General features: G+C 54.1%; 1 protein-coding gene across 1 annotated transcript in view; it reads right to left on the bottom strand.

Annotated features, from left to right (window-relative positions):
- DNHD1 (dynein heavy chain domain 1) overlaps positions 1-16063 on the bottom strand; it is a 66315-nt gene that overhangs the window by 11568 nt on the left and 38684 nt on the right. The window contains 22 exon segments of the mRNA XM_032641580.1: positions 3334-3436; positions 3512-3716; positions 3915-4123; positions 4306-5905; positions 7068-7170; positions 7172-7357; positions 7588-7780; positions 7951-8128; positions 8329-8560; positions 8562-8693; positions 8695-9066; positions 9069-9125; positions 9127-9621; positions 9623-9694; positions 9696-10875; positions 10877-11226; positions 11331-11428; positions 11726-11851; positions 13235-13442; positions 13981-14075; positions 14449-14647; positions 14749-14876. Coding sequence (XP_032497471.1) covers positions 3334-3436; positions 3512-3716; positions 3915-4123; positions 4306-5905; positions 7068-7170; positions 7172-7357; positions 7588-7780; positions 7951-8128; positions 8329-8560; positions 8562-8693; positions 8695-9066; positions 9069-9125; positions 9127-9621; positions 9623-9694; positions 9696-10875; positions 10877-11226; positions 11331-11428; positions 11726-11851; positions 13235-13442; positions 13981-14075; positions 14449-14647; positions 14749-14876 — 6521 coding nt within the window.

Genomic DNA, 16063 nt, shown 5'->3' with positions numbered 1-16063 from the left:
CATTCTCCTCCCTTGACTTCCATGAGCCCACGTTCTTCTTTGGCTTTCTCCAACTTCTGTGGCTTCTCGTTCTGTCTCTTCCTGTGCCATCCTTAAATATTTCTCAGAAATGCTTTCAGGGCCCCCTTCTCTTCTCAGCCTACACTTCTGGGCATCCTCCTAATCTCGTGTCTCTGATTACCACTTATACCTTAACAACTTCCAAATCTGTATATCTAGCCAGATGCTTTCCCAAGACCCACACCCCCATATCCATCTGCTTAGTGGGAATCTCCTCTTGGTGTCTCACAGGCCCCTCGGACTCCACGTGTCCAGAAGTGAACGTATTAGCTGTGCCTCGTCAGATCTCTTGCAATCGTACTCATCTGTTCATGTGTTCTTTTCTCAGAGAACCGTGGCAAAGTACATGGAAGTTTCCCAAGGAAGAAACCTAATTGTTACCCTGACTCCATCTCTTCTAGTCCCCCAGACCCAACCCATCTTCAAGGCCTTTGGTTCCCCTCCAAAACGTCTCTCGTATCTACTCCCATCCCCCACGCCGTCATCACGCCCATGCTCTCTCACTCCTGACCTCGGCACTGCCTTCCTAACTCCTACTCCCATCCTCTAACTGGCTTTTCATGCTGCAGCCTAATTGGTTTTTCTCAAAGCCAAATATCATATCATCAGGTCCCTTAACACTTGCCACTTTTTTCATTGGGTTTACAATGCCTCCATGACCAGGAGGCCTCTACTCATCTTTCCAACCTCATTTCCTTTTCCTCTCCCAGCACTCTGCCCTCCAGCCATTCCTGACTTCAGCTCCTCCAACGTGACCACATCCTCTTGCCTGTGGGCCTCTGCACCTGCTGTTACTTCAGCCTGTGACACTCTAACCCAAACCCTTTTATACGTATCTTACCTAACCTTCAGGTATCGACCTTGATACTTCATTCATTTGTTTACGTATTTAAGGAATGCTCTTGAACACCTGCCATGTTCTACACGTGCCTCTGTGTTACACACTGTGTGGCACTGTGCTTTCTCTAGAAAGTCTTGATACTTCAGAGCACCCTGGACTTGCTCTGTCATAACACACTGTTTTGTAATCGCCTGCATGAGCCTATATCTTCCAGTAAACTAGGCACCACGTAGGCAAGGGCAGTGTCTTATCTTTCTTATTAGGAGGCAATCTAATACGTGATAACATTTATCGGGCTCTTGCTATGTGCCGGCACTTTGAAGTGCTTTACATGTAAGATCTCATTTAATTCTCATCCTAACCTCTCTGGATCTGAGTTTTCTCATCTGTAAAACGGAAGAAAGGATGGCCTCCTTAGAAAAGTTGAGGCGAAAATTCTGTCTACCTATCTAGATGTAAGCATAGATGTAGACATGGACAAAAATATTAATGAGTGCTCGGACAAAAAGTATGGAGTTCAATGAAGTTTTTTGAGTACAGTAATAAATAAATGAACCAACTGAATATGAGAGGGAAAAGAGATGGAGGGGCCCAGAATGACTCCTGGGATTTAGCTTAAATGACTAAATGGATGGTGGTGCCATTTCCTGAGGTAGACAATGTTGAAAGAAGTACACACCATTATGGCTGTTGAGTGAATGCCCCTGAGACTATGAAAATCTCATATCCAGATTTGGGGGTTCTTATGTTGTGCTCTGATGCAACTGACCCAGGGGTCAAAGAATAATAACACCCCTAAGCCATATCAACAATTCCTGGTATTATCCATTTTGGGAAAACGTAAGGCCCAAGACACGAAACTGGAATTTGGAAAACATGGGAAAGAGGACTCCTGTCCATCTATGAACTTCTCAATTTTTTTGCATCTCAACTGAGTCTTCATGTTTAATCTAAGCTAGTGATCCTTTGTGGCTGATGGTAGGTGGGCACCAGTACTATGAGGACTGCACAGAACATGTGTGGAGTAGATACATGTACTTAGACACAACGTAAGCCATGCCCCTGGAGTCGCGCAACACTGGATGACAGCCCCGAGGGCACCCATCAGGAGAGGCAGGTTAGGCATTGGGAGCTGGAAGCCCTGAAAGTCCAGTAGAAAGTAACTCAGATTATCTGCTCATAAGCTGATCACTAGTTTACTTCACTGTAGCTATCCCTGAAACTTCATCAGAAAGTCTCGCGTAGCGCTTCCCTAGTGGCGCAGTGGTTGAGAGTCCGCCTGCCGATGCAGGGGACACGGGTTCGTGCCCTGGTCCGGGTAGATCCCACATGCCGCGGAGCCGCTGGGCCCGTGAGCCATGGCTGCTGGGCCTGCGCGTCCGGAGCCTGTGCTCCGCAACGGGAGAGGCCACAACAGTGAGAGGCCCACGTACCTCAAAAAAAAAAAAAAATCTTGTGTAGCAGGAAGGAAAAAGAAAATGCTATTTCAGAATTCCTCTTATTAAAAACAAAAGAAAAAAGTCTCTTTATTTTAGGAAAACACTATTAACTAAGAGTGTTTGGCTACAGAAGGTGTGATGACCCCATTGCTACCAGTTTTAGCCAGATATGAGCGGTTTGTTTATTCAAAGAAGAAAATTGCTCTGTATAAGAAAGCAACAGGATTTAGGGTTTGGACTAGAAGGAAAAATCTCTTATCACATGAGCACTGTATTTGGGGAGCTCTAAAGGGAAAGTGGGGTGGCTGAATAGCATTGCGGAACAGTATTGTGGAGATGGGAGGAGGATAGAAAAGTCCGTCACTAGCAAATGCCCTGTAGAGGAAGGTGACGGAGAAAAATTCAGGACACTGAGGTCTAGTATGCCATTTAATCTCTTTCTGGCTCTGTTCTAGAATGTAAATGGCCCCCACAGCCATCTCCCATCCGCTGTACATAACAGTGTATATTTTAATATATACAGTGTATATATTTGTGTATTTGGTGCTTTTGTGGAAGGAAGCCGTGCAGGGACAAAGCAGCATGGGAAGAGAGGACAGCTACAGGAGGTGTGCCAACTAGCAGTGATAGAGAATCCAGGAGAAGAGGATTACAATGAGAGGGGACCATGAGGATGTAATCCTGCCCCATCCCCAATGGGGATCTCTTGGGGAGCATACTGAAATTCACACAGTCAAGGTACTAGGGACAACAAGAAGCGGACACTTGGATTTCACGTGTTTAGAGGAACCAGCCCGATCTCAGCTGCGCCATGGGGAACTTTGAGCCTGTGCTCTAAAGGAGGAGGTGGCAGGAACTAGAGAGATCCCCTGGGGAAAGGGGGACTCTCAGGAGACAAGAACTAAGGTTCAGTCTGTATGGTTCCTCCGAAGTCCCCGGTTGGGCTCCCACTTGGACCCTGCTGTGCACGCCTCAAAATCCTCTCCCCTTTACCTTGCGGGAGTCTTTCAGCTGCTGCTCCAAGCTGACGACCAGGTTGGCGTGGGCACTGTGCTGCTCAGTCAGCATCCTCAGATTTCCCAGGGCATCCTGGATCCTGAAGACAAAGTGTGCCAGTGAGTGGACCTGAGGGAGCAGGAGGAGGTACAGGGGAGGGAGTGGGGCCACTCACCGCTGGGCCTTGTTCCTGATCTGCAGGGTCATCTGTTGCTGCAACAGCACGAAGTTGTCCAGGAAGTCCAGGAAGGTCTTGGGGGTGATGAGAGGCAATTCCGGGCACAGGTGCCCGTGGTAGCTGGCAGCCGAAAGGTGGATGAGAGCCATGGATTTGGCCACACTGGGAATTGAGGCCCGAAGGTCTGGGCACTTCAAGAAGTCTGCAACAGGCATGGCTTTAGCCTGGACTTGTGAGTTCGTAGGGGAAGAAATGACAGAGACCCTCTCCTGGCTCAGGAAGGAGGGCAGAAGAGGGGAAGGGGGCTCAACTAGGTTCCGGAGAGAGAGACTGACCTAAGTAATAATCCTCTTTAGAACCTGGTCAAGATGAGTGGCAAGGACAGGTAAAAAGGGCTCACCGTCATCAAGGGGTGGGCTCTGAGCCCCCTCCAGATGGTGCTGGGCCACACTGACCAGGGAATCCTGGTCCCAGGGTTCGTAGCAGTCGGTGCTGGCGATGGCCAGTTGAAGGAGCCTCAGGAAAAGGGTGGAAGGCAGCTGTTTGTGGGCCTGGTCATCTCCGATCAGGATGAACATGTGCAGGTGGCTGCACACCTGCTGGTAGAACCTGTGGGGCAGGAGCTCAGATACCGTCCTCCCCTTTATCCCTATTTGCCCAACCTGACGCCTCAGCCCTGCTCTCTGTGTCCTCACAGCAGCCCTTAGGTTGTGTGGGGGATTTGGGCCTTTGGCCAGGGTGGGGCAAGGGCAAGGGCAGAGCAGCCCCTAGCTTGGGGTTCTTGGCCTCACCTCTGCAACAGCATTTCCTTCTTGACGTTCTGTCTGACACTAAGGTTGTCCCTGGGGAGATGTTCTTCAATGTTGTCCAGGTCTGCCTCTGTGTACTGGTCAGGGAACCTGCCTGAGGTTGCCAGGGCCAGCAGGCGATGAAGGGTAGTGAGATCCACACCCTTGGGCACCAGCAGGGCCACTGGCTGGCCTAACACGCCAGCATGCCAGCTGGCGTCCCGCAGACACTGGAGAACGGTCTCCTCTGATCCACGTGGCAGATGGAAGAGGCGGGCCTGACAAATGCTAGCAGCCAGAGTGACGGCAGTACGGCGCCCAGTCCCCTGAGCCCCCGAGAGCAACAGGCCATGCTGCCTGGGCCTGGCTAGCACCCGGACCAGGCGGGCCACATGCTGGGCCATCGAGCGGCACCGGGCCAGGTGGGGGCTCAGCTTCAGCTGAGCAGCTGATGTGGCCAGCTGCTCCTCCAGGCTCACCCACTGCCGTTCCAGGTACAGGTGGGAGCTCTCCGAGCTGGACCGCAGTGTCAGTTCCTGACTGAAGACCAGGTCTGAGGGCTTTTCCTGGGGGCAGAGCAGTAGCACCGGGAGCAACAGCGGGGAGATCACGTCTACCTGGCTTGTCTTCTGCCACCAGTTCTTGGCTCTATTATTCAGCTGGAGTTTGCAGTTGGAGGTCCTTGTGCCTTCCTCCTGGCTTATATTCTGATTTAGGCTCCCTGTGGCCACCCTCCTTACTGGTGCTCTGGACGGCGCTGAATCATTGGACACGGAGCCTGTGCAGACCTGCAGGCCGTACGGGTCCTCGTCCTCCTCGGTCTCACTGCCGCTGTCGCTCAGGTCCCCCCACTGGGCCAGCTCCCCTTCGGACTCCACTCCAGGCACCTGCTCTTCCCCCTCCTCCTCCTCGTAGCCCTTGCCCAGGCTCGGGGGCGCTGGCCCACAGCAGAAGACATTCTGAGCTACCTCTAGGAGCAGGTTGGCACAGAAGGAGCGTTCCCCGGGGCTGCCCAGCTGGTCACAAAAGGTTCTCTGTGCCTCATGCAACCAAAGACGCACTATGCTGCACGTGGCCATCGTGACTGCCAGGCGGGCGCCGCAGAGGCCGGACACCCGGCGCAGGTGCTCCTGGAGGTTGGGACAATCCACAAAAGCCCGGGAGCCCACCCTGCTGGGCAGCAGCTGCAGGCTGCCCAGCAGCTGGCTCACAGAGTGCAGGGAGAAGCGGTAGTGTGGGCGGAGGGGTGAGGGCAGAAAGCACTTGCGCACCGCCTCCCAGGCCTCCGCCGACGCCTGGACCAGGGCTCTTGCTAGAACGCTCTCCCGCTCCACAGAGGGAAAGCTTTCGAGCCAGGCCTGGATGCTGGGCACATGCCTGCTCAGCAGCGTGGCCAGGGTCACGCTGCCCAGGGCCAGCACGGTGAAGAGCCGAGAGAGGCGTGGGCACAGCGGGAGCTCACAGAAGCCTGGCACTGTGGCAGTGGCAAGGAAGTTGACTATAGGCTGCAGCGTCTGCACTTCCAAGGTGCTGTGGGCGTACACGGTGCCGTCTAGGGCCTGGCGCAGAGTCTCCAACACTGGCTGACAGCTCTTCTCTGGGTCTGCGGGCCGTGAAGAGTAACAGAGAGAACAGGCGTAAGTCCGCATGACAGTGTCACCCCACTCTTCCTCTCCCTGCCTCACTGGGTCTGTTCCTGGCACACACGGGGTTCTAAGGAATTTTATGCATCTGGTGTGTTGGGACTTGGTAAGTTCTTCTCTCTCCCTTGCACTCTCCTTAGGAGTGAGTGATTTTTTTCCCCGTCTTCTGCCCCAAATCCTACCTCTAAGACCAATTACATATTCCTTAACTGAAGGTTAATGAGTAGGAAGGTTTGGAAACCGAGACTGGTGGAAACATGCTCAGAGTGGGATGGAAGAGGCAGGCTAGTAAACGTACAGTCATAAAACCATATTTGTCATAGATTTTTGTACAGAGCACAGGATGAGTATCGAACCTAGCCTGGAGGCCCAGACTTCCTGGAGGAGATACTGCCTGAGATTATTTGTAAAGAATAAGGAGGATTTAGCTAGATAAACGCAGGAGAGAAGGGCCGAGAGGATGGCGATCCCAGAGGCTAGAGGAAACCTAACTAATTGGATGCCTGCGTTACAAAGTTGAATCCAGTTAGAGGACAGAGCATAAAATCTACAGAAGAAAGACTCATCACAAGAAACCTTGAAGAGCATTTGCCAGAGCTCCCGGTAATGACTGCCTGAACCAGGGAAGATGGAATGGAAATAGGTGGAGAGGTTTGAGAGATACTTGGGAGGCAAAATTAAGACACACTGGTGACTGGATATTGGTGAGGGAGGGGAAGATGTCAACAAGATTTCTGGCTACAGGGACTGGATGGATGGTGGCACCAGGTACTGAGAGGGCACATGAGAGCAGGGTTTTGGGGGAGGATGATGAGTTCAGAGTTGGATCTGTGGTGTCAGTGGACAACCAGGTAGAGATATATGCAGACTGTTAGATAAACAGATCTGGTGCTTAGAAGAGGATCTTGGAGATGGAGATTTAGCAGTCAGAGCATAGAGATGGGTTGGATGAGGCCATGCAAAGGACAGGATTATTCAGGGAGCGTACGTAGACTGAGAAGATATTAAGAATGGAACACTGAAGTTTGGTCTGTAGGTATATGTTTGAGAGTCGAATACTGCTAGGGCTTATCCAGTCTCAAGAGACGACAATGACACCTTCCCTCCTCCCAGCCTCCTCACCGGAAGCAGCCAGGTGCAGATCTTCCAGCAGGAAGAGGAGAAAGCCTTTGGAATCCACGTGCCGCCCAGGCCACGGGCTGGCTTGTGATTGGCCCTGGACCCCCCCGACTCAGCAGGAGGCGAAGGTGGGTGGGACTGACGGCAGGGTGGATGGGGCTGGATGTGTAAGGGTGCTGTGGCTCCACTAGCACCTCCACAAAGGCTGACTTCCCCGTGGCTGCCTCTCCAGCCAGCAGCACCGGGTGTCCCTCTGACAGAAGCAGGTCCACCACGTACAAGAGCCGTTCGGTCTACAGGACAGGAGCAGGGCTTACTGTGGCAGCTCCAGGTTAGCACAGTAATCTAGCCGAAAGTAAAGGTCTAGGAATCTTGTATTAAAGCTGTATTTGCAGAACACTGCGTGCATTCTGGAGACTGTGAAAACATTTCAAGGAACGGGAGCAGGTAGGCCTAAGACATGGACCGCCCCAGGATATCTCTTTGAGCCCCAACCCCAGCTACTGCCCCACTGTTCTCACACCTGAGGAGAAGGGTTGAAGGTGCCCTGAGTTCCCTTGATGCGGCTGCCTAGGTATTGGCCAGTGAAGGGGGCCAGCGTCCCATCTTCAGGGCATACATGTAGATCAAACACCAAGGCTGAGGCTGGTAGCTCAGGGTAGTTGGAGAGGCAGCTAATAGAATCCCTCAGGAAGGTATCAAAGAGGGGCCAGAGCCTGCTCAGATGGACATACAGGCAAAAGTGTCAGACAGTAACAACAGTTCCATTTGTGATACACTCACACACTCCACCCTCCCCCAACAGTGTCACCTGGGTTTTGACTCCCATGGGCCACTCACTCCATCTCAGCCCTCTGCATCCCCCATCCCCCATCCCTGTAGATACCTGGAGGGAAGGTGGGCTCCAAAGCCCCAGATCAAAGCAAAAAGAAAGCTGCTGACAGCCAGCAAGTGCTCCCTGCCCTTACTAGGCACAGTGCCACTGTCAACCTGGTACTGGTGAGGAGAGCTGCTTTTCGAGGACTTGAAGCTTCGGGCCACAGGATCACTATAGCTGAGGTCCTCTGCAAAGGTCACCATGGCCAGAATCGGAGCCCCAGGAGGAAAAAGGGGAGGGAGTTGGGGGAAGAGAGTAGGGGTTGGCTATTACTTTTCCCTTTCAGTCCCCAGGCCCAAGTCCACCTAAGAACCTGGGCCACAGGCTCGAGCTATATCCCAGCTATCCTCAAGTCCACATAGCTCTCAAATCAGCCCTTCCCTTCACCTGGGATATAGGCCGCCTCCTTCTCATCTATGCGCAGGTGTGGGTCAAGCAGACAACGCAAGATGCGGGCGAAGCTGGTGACTTCAGCCACACCTGGGCAAACGGCCTGCTGCCCATGTACCTGCAGCAGGGAGCTGGCACCCTGGCAGGTGAGGAATCGGAATGTTGCAGGCACCAGCACTTCTGCCAGGTGGTTGAGTTCAGTGACAGTCTGGAGCTGCAGGTGGTACTCCCTGGGGCAGGGCTGCCATCAGGACGCTCAGCATACCCTGCCAAGTCTGCTCCCCACGGCACCAGACTAGGGCACAATGGCCCACCACTGTGGGAGACATGTCTGTTGCATCTCCCACCTCCATCAGAAGAAAAAGTACCTGGGGGTCGTGCTATTTGCTGACCATTGGGGAGGCTAAGCTGGGGGGGGTCACCCAGGAGGCAAGTGATGGAGTCCAACCAAGCACCACCGGAAGCCCCATCACATATTATCCAGTGATGAATCCCCACTGATTCCTGCACCTGCCCCCTTGGGCCCACAGTCCTTACACGACTGGCTTCACGAAGCAGCCTGGGGAAGACACCATGGTGCCAGCAGGGGCCCTCCAGCCATCCCAGGAACTCCTGGGGGCTGAGGACACTGGGATACAGGTGAGTAATTTCCACAGGCTGGCAGCAGCTCTGGGTCGAGGGGTGCTCCATGGCTGCCAACCAATTCTGGATCTTAAATAAGCTGCGCCAAACATGTGGTTCTTGCCGCTGCCTGCGGGTCCCAGGAGCAAGACACCTGAGGCCTGGCCCAGGGCCCTGACTCAGCTGCTCCAAGGACCCCAAAATATCAGGGCTGGGATGCAGGCCTCCTTGCTGCAACTCCTCCACCAGCAGTGATTTCCTCAGCCTGGAGGCTCTAGGCTCTGCCAGCACCTCGCTGGCGGTAGGGAAGAGCCCACAAAGCAGCTTTTGGAGGTTGCGCAGGTGGACCCCATCCAGGATGCTGAACGGTGGGGAGCGCAGCAGGGCACGCAGTAGGGCGGCTTCCTCGATGGCGGCTAGGCTGCAGGGCTGCTCGGACTCGGGATCCTCCTTGGTCACGTTTAGAGCCTGTATCATGTCTTCCAGCACCTTCTTGAGCAGGGGCAAGCGGCAGGGCAGGGGCCCAGGCACCAGCTCACACTCAAGGGAGAGGAATTCGGATAGGCGGGTAGCCATGCGGGAGGCGCCCCGTATCCCCGCACCCAGCAGGGTCAGCTCTGCCACTTGCCGCAGGTCAGGCAGTGTCAATGCCACAGGCCTCAGTAGTTTGGCGCAGGTTGGCAGGCACGGCAGGGCTCAGGGCACGCATCGTCAGGAGACAGCCGTAGCCAAGGCGCATTGTCCACGTGATGTTTCTCAAAGAAGCCACTGCCAAGGAGCTGGGGGTGGGTGGGGTCGACGGTGCTGGTACTTTGGGAAGCTTCCTGGTACAGGGGGGCATAGAGGTGGCGCAGTTTGGCCAAGCGCTGGCCCAGGGCAGAGAGTAAGCCAAGGGGCAAGTGCTGAGCTGCTTCTAACAGGAGCCAGGCACCACCCTGCAGGGCACCGTTCAGGTAATTGCTCAGGCTCTGGGCCTCTATCTGAGGCAAGCAGGGCACCACCACCAGCTGGCGCCCCAGGGCCTGCGCTAGCGTCTTCACCATAGCTGCCTTGCCCACACCATCAGGGCCCAGTAGGGTCCCACAGGCCACCTCTTCCAGGGCCAATAACAGCACTAGGGCCGGCCGCTCAGGAAGCAGGCTGGGTAGAGACCCCAGTCTGGGACCCAGGTACTCGTAATTGTACAGGAAAGACCGGCCCAGCACATCTATCCAGCATGCAGCTGGTGACAGAGAAGTCTCAGTAGGTGCGAGAGACTTGGGACTCTGCAGGGGCTTTGGGGAGTGGTGTGGGGTGAAGCCAGGCGGGTACTTGAGTTGGCGGGCCCAGTGGAAGTCCGTCAGATCACTGACCTGGCGCTCCTGCAGCAGCTGTGCTATATCCCGGTGAGTCACTGTCATGACCAACAGGGCACTGAGCAGGCTGGTCTGGCGGACAGAGGGCAGGGGCTGCTCACCCTGAGAGGCCCTCCGGGCCCGCAAAAAATTCACCAGCACGTCAAGCTTGCGCACGTGCATGGGGACCGCGGCCAGGGCCTTCCCTTCAAGCAGAGCCTCCTCCATGTTGGCCCGCCATACCACCTCCTCTGCCACCAGGACACACTGCCACGGGAAGGCCTGGACTAGGTCCAGCCAGTGCTGGACATACATCTGCGGGGGCAACTGGCTCTGCTGGGGCAGCTGCCTGAAGGCCTTGTCTAGGGACGGGCCCAGAGCAAGACGGGCAGCCACACAGTCCTGCAGCAAGTGCACCAGGGCCAGACGCAGACCCTGCTCCAGGGAGGCCAGCCACCTGGGGAGATCTGAATGCAGAGGAAGGGACCCGGGCAGCTTCACCTCCTCCCCACCTGCCCCGAGCACGGCAAGTGCCTCCAACTGAGTCTGTGGGCTTGGGCTTGACTCCCGGTCATCCGTGTTTCTAGCAGTTTCGGCTGGACTTGAAGCTCACGGCATGCACGTGAGGGAAACAGCGTCGTGCCCATAGCTGGGCCTCACAGGACTCCAGCGGGGCAGCTAGCAGGGCCACCAGCTCACTGCCACTGAGGAAGAAGAGGCGGGGGAAGTGAGCACATATGGCATAGAGCACGCTCTCCAGAGCCACGATGATGCCCTCCAGCTCCACGGAGCCTGCTTGCAGCAGCTGTTGCAGCTGCTGGCCTTGGAAAGAAGGGCTCCGCTTGGCACTGGGCACTATAAGTGACAGAACCAGGGGGTCAGCTACAGAGATCCTCATCAGGGTCCGATACTGTTCGTCCGTGGCCTCGAAACGGGAGCGCTGTGGTGAGAGAGAGGTAAGAGTGAGGGCGGCATCCCCCTCCCGCCCTGAGCCCCACTGTCCAGTAGCACTTGTCCACCCTGCCACACACCCCCTTCCCTAACCAGGTCAGAACTAGGAAACTGGATCTTCATCTCATGCAGAACTTTATTCAAAAAGATCCACTTCTGCTGGAAAGTCACCCACACCTGCAGCAGGGCACCTGTGAGAAGCAGCCAGGGGAACACTGGAGGTTCCAGCTTCTGCAAGGGGGTCCAGCCTGCTCCTGCCCTCTTGGGATGCCCCACTCCCAAAAAACTCTGCTCAGCAGGACCCAGGGACCTTGCTCGAAGGAGAGAAAACCTGCAGCGTGAATAAAGACCTGGTCACTTCAGCCCAAGAAGTGGCCCTGAAGGAGGTCCTCACTCTGTCCTCACCCACCCCCGACCTCTCTCCCCGTCTTTCTGGGCCATCTCACCTCAGGACCCACCCATCAGCCCAGCTAGAGGCCTGCACTCACTCAGGCCATGCATGATAGTCACCCACTCCAAAGCCATTTGGTTTAAGTCTCCTGACTTCTGGGTGGCCAGGAACTTGAACAACACCTGAAGACTTTCCTGGACAGAATCCTGCAGGTTGCTGTAATCTAAGGAAGAGTGGGCTGGAGCTGAGCTGAGCTGGCAGTCAGATGGGGCAAGGGCAGGGGTGACTGATACCCAAAATACACTGAAACTCACAGATCTCAAACCACTCTCTAGAAGACACAAACTTTTTGGCTTCTACTAGTTGAACCTAGTATGCTCGCCAAGAGTCAGAGTGTGTTTGCAAACTTGTTTACGTGAGTTCCGTTTGTGTGAGTTATAATTTTAATTACAGAATTTAATCTTATATCATGTTAACCACTGAAATATGGGTGGCAAAATAGTTGCTGGTTCTATGGAAACTATGGAAGGGCTTCAGTAAGCCAATAAAAACATGATATTAAATTAGATATAGGCAAGGCGATTTTTTAAGATTGTGAAATTATAATAAAAATCTAGAAAAGTTCTGGATTCAGATGGCTTTACAAGTGTCCTCACGTCACTTCTCAACTTACAGAACTGAAAGTGGAAAGAGCAGATGATGTATTAACGCAAGAAAGGCAGTGAGGAGCTTCTATCACTTGACTGCAAATCAAAGAAAACCTCGTCTTTAGATTAAAAGGTTAGTAAATAAATGTACATTATATGATTTAAGCTAAAATAAAAATCTTAAGTCATGTATGCATATTTTATGATTTCCCCGTTTAACTAACTTTTTGAATTTGCCAGTTGGGTTTCAATTAGGCTGGATAAGAGAATTTCTCCTTTACTTCCCTAATTATACCATCTTGAGTGCCTGTACACATGCTGCTCCCTCTGAGTGGCATGCCCTTCTCCCCTTGCAAACTTGGCAAACGCCTACTCCTTCAGAAGTCAGAATGAGGCCTTTGCCTAAGGGAAGGGAAGATTTCTCTAACTCTCCCGGTCCTTTGATGTTGGTCCTCTTTCTGAGATGCTACTGCCCTCAGTTAGGCGCTCTGTCGTGCACCTGTCTCTGTTCTCTTGTCCCTCTCTCACTGGACTGGGAGTCCGCAAGGGACGGGACTTCGGTCTGTAAATCTCAGAGTCCCCCGCCTTTGGTTCAGAAGAGGCAGGTGAGTTTGATGAGGGAATGACAAAGGGATTAATGAGTGGGTGCAGTCTAGAGGACAGAGCATTGAAAGCTGGAGAGACGTGACCACGAGGAATTTCTTAGCACACCCAGAAAGGGGAGGACCTTTGCTGAAGAGGCCAGGCATTGGGTGGGAGGGAGTGGATGGGGGGCTCCCAAGAAGATTAAGACTGTATGAGGGCTACATGGAAGATATTGTCTCAGAACAGACTGATGGCTCAGGCTGTCCAGGGGGGAGGGGGCCCTGGCTAGAGAAGCCAGATCTGGCAGGGCTGGGGGGATGAACACGTTCCCCAGCAGCAGGGGCTTTCACTGGGCCACGAGGGCTGGGTCTCACCTGTAAGGATGAAGGTGCCACTATCCTTGCCCACCACCCGCCACTGGGGGCTGCGGGGCGCTTGTCTCTTGGAGCGCTCTGAAGCTGGGGGCTCATACGGCACATGCAGGATGAAGTGGAGCAGTCGCAGCTGTCGGGCTTCCCAGGCCCGCTGCAGCTGCAGTAGGGCCTCCCGGGCATGAGTCCGTATGTTTTCACACCGCCAGATCTGGAAGAGTTGGGTCTCAGGAACCAGGACTGGCTAATGGCTCAGGGGATAGCCTTGGAGCCGGGACTCAAGGGCCAGGGCCCAGGAGAGTGGAGGTCTCAGAGATGGAGAGTGGGACCATCAGGCTTCAAAGACAGGCCGCCAGCATCACACTGTGACCTAGGGCTGCTGCCCTGAAACCCACTTTTTTGCAAGGCTCCAGCTGAGCAGACAACGCCTCAGTCACAGCTCATGCTCTTCTGGGCCAGGGGACATCTGCCATCCTGTGTGCCCACAGCTTCAGGGCTGCCACCCACTTCCTTCCCCTGGGAGGGAAGGGACATACTTTCCATCACAGAGTGTCTGGAACGACCCATCAGATCCCCATACCCTCCAGGCAGGCTAGCAATCTCAACCCCACCCCACTACAAGCCAATACCCACTGTCCCCCTTGTCTCAAGGGGCTGCTAAGCCTTAACTGGCTCTATTAGAGCTTAGCAAACAGGCCCTGGGCTTGGACCACCTTTCCTCTGTGGGTGCAGAGCGGGGGTGAGCCCACCTGGTTGATTCGATCTGTAAACTCCAGCAGGGGACAAGAGAGCAGCTGGCCCACTGTTAGGAGCTCTATGTTTTGGAGATCGCCTAACCCTAAGCCTGGAGTGGGAGGGACAACAAGTCAGAGCAACTCTCCGTCTTTGGCACAGTCCAGCCCAGCCCCGCCCAGCTCCCAGACAGCACGACACAGAGGCAAGGGCCCAGAACCTAAGGTCCAGAGCACAATTCAGAGTCCAGAGGTAAGACTCCAGCCCAGCCCAGCCCAAGTCAGCAGAGAGGACCCACATGGTAGTGTGAGAGGTTAAGAATGTTTGTCCCTGTGGGGGAAAGGAGGCTGTGGTCCGTGAGGGAAGGCCAGGGCAACCTGGGGAGGAAAGGTGTTTCCAAAAAGAGCAATAGGGAACTTAGTTGTCCCATTGTTCAAACCCTACGTCCTTCCCTTCCCCTCCCTTCTGACTCTACCCAAACCCACCTCGCAGGAGGGCTTGCAAGTTGACGTTCTGCAGCTGGAGGCTGCCCAGCCTGGTGAGCAATGGCAGGAGGCTGCGGAACTCCTCCAGCACGTGCATGCAGCGCTGCAGAACTGGGCTGTGGAGCCCCGGGGTTGCACTCATCTGGGCCGCCTCTGTGAGCCAGCCATCTGTCTTCTCCTGGGCCATAGCCAGATTGAACTGCAGGGAGAAAGGCACATTGGCAGCTGGAGACCCTTCCCCACCCCGCGCCATGCAGACTCTCCACTCCCAGGCAGGGGGTCCAAGGAGGGTGTCAGCACCTTGGCAAAAGCCATGCACTTCCATTCGCTGATATTTTCAGAGATGACTCGGTACAGGTGCCAGATGCCCTGCTGCTGCACAATAGGACGGGTCCCACAGACTGGCAAGGGCACAGGACTCTCGTCCCCTGTGGGATAGGGCTTGCTGAGGCCTAGGCCATGTGCAGGGCTGGGGGTGGGGGCAGGATGGGGCATGGTCAGTCAAGAGCCCATAATGACAGAAGGGAGGGTCCTAAAAGTGCCAGGGACGGGGCGGGTGTGGTTGTCCAAAATTGTTCAGTACAGTAATCCAAGGGAGAGTTAGTCCAAGGAAGGAATATCTAGGAAAATGTGACAGTGATGAAAGGGAAGGATTCCTCTTCTATTAGTCTCTGTCTCACTTATGCCACTCTGGCCACACCACACTCTTTACTATTGCTCAGATACACCAGGCATGCTCCCTCCTGCTGAGGGCCTTTGACGGGCAGTTCATTCTTCCTGGAACACACTTCCCCTAGAAAACCACATGGCTCACTCCCTCACCACATTCAAGTCCTTGCTCAGATATCACCTTCCGAATGAGGCCTACGCAGCCCACCTCATTAAGAACTGCTAGCCACCCTCCCTGGCATTCCCAGCCCCTCCTAACCTGCTCTACTTTTTTTCTATACCATTTGTCACTTTCTAACATATTCCATCATTTGGTGATATTTTATGTTTATTATTTGTTGTCTTTCTCTCCCAGCTAGAACGTTCAGTTCATGAGGGCAAGGGTTTTTTTTTTTTTTTTTGCGGTATGCGGGCCTCTCACTGCTGTGGCCTCTCCCGTTGAGGAGCACAGGCTCCAGACGCACAGGCTCAGCAGCCATGGCTCATGGGCCCAGCCGCTCCGCGGCATGTGGGATCTTCCCAGACCGGGACACGAACCTGTGTCCCCTGCATCAGCAGGCAGACTCTCAACCACTGCGCCACCAGGGAAGCCCAGGGCAAGGGTTTTGTCATTTGTTCACTGATATACTTCACGCATGGTGCACAGTAGGCGCTCAACAAATATGTGTTGGACAAACGAATGAGTTCAGTGAGATGCATGTGAGAAAGGATCTGGCCCACAGGGAGGACCATAGGGGCAAATGGTGACGCTCCCTATCGTGTCTGTCTCTGACCATCATTCCCTCCCTTCGTCTCACAAGCTTCTGCATTAGTTCTTAACCAAAATTTATATTCCTTTTTGAGATATGTGTCAAAAATAATTTGTTATTAATAATAATTATAGTACTGAGGTTTGCAATTTACTGAAAAGACATCAGACCAGATTCAAGAATATTGCAATAAAACT

This window comes from Phocoena sinus, chromosome 8 (genome assembly GCF_008692025.1).
Source record: "Phocoena sinus isolate mPhoSin1 chromosome 8, mPhoSin1.pri, whole genome shotgun sequence".
NCBI lineage: Eukaryota > Metazoa > Chordata > Mammalia > Artiodactyla > Phocoenidae > Phocoena > Phocoena sinus.
Note: the sequence above shows the minus strand (reverse complement) of the source record. Positions and strands in the feature narration are given on the sequence as shown.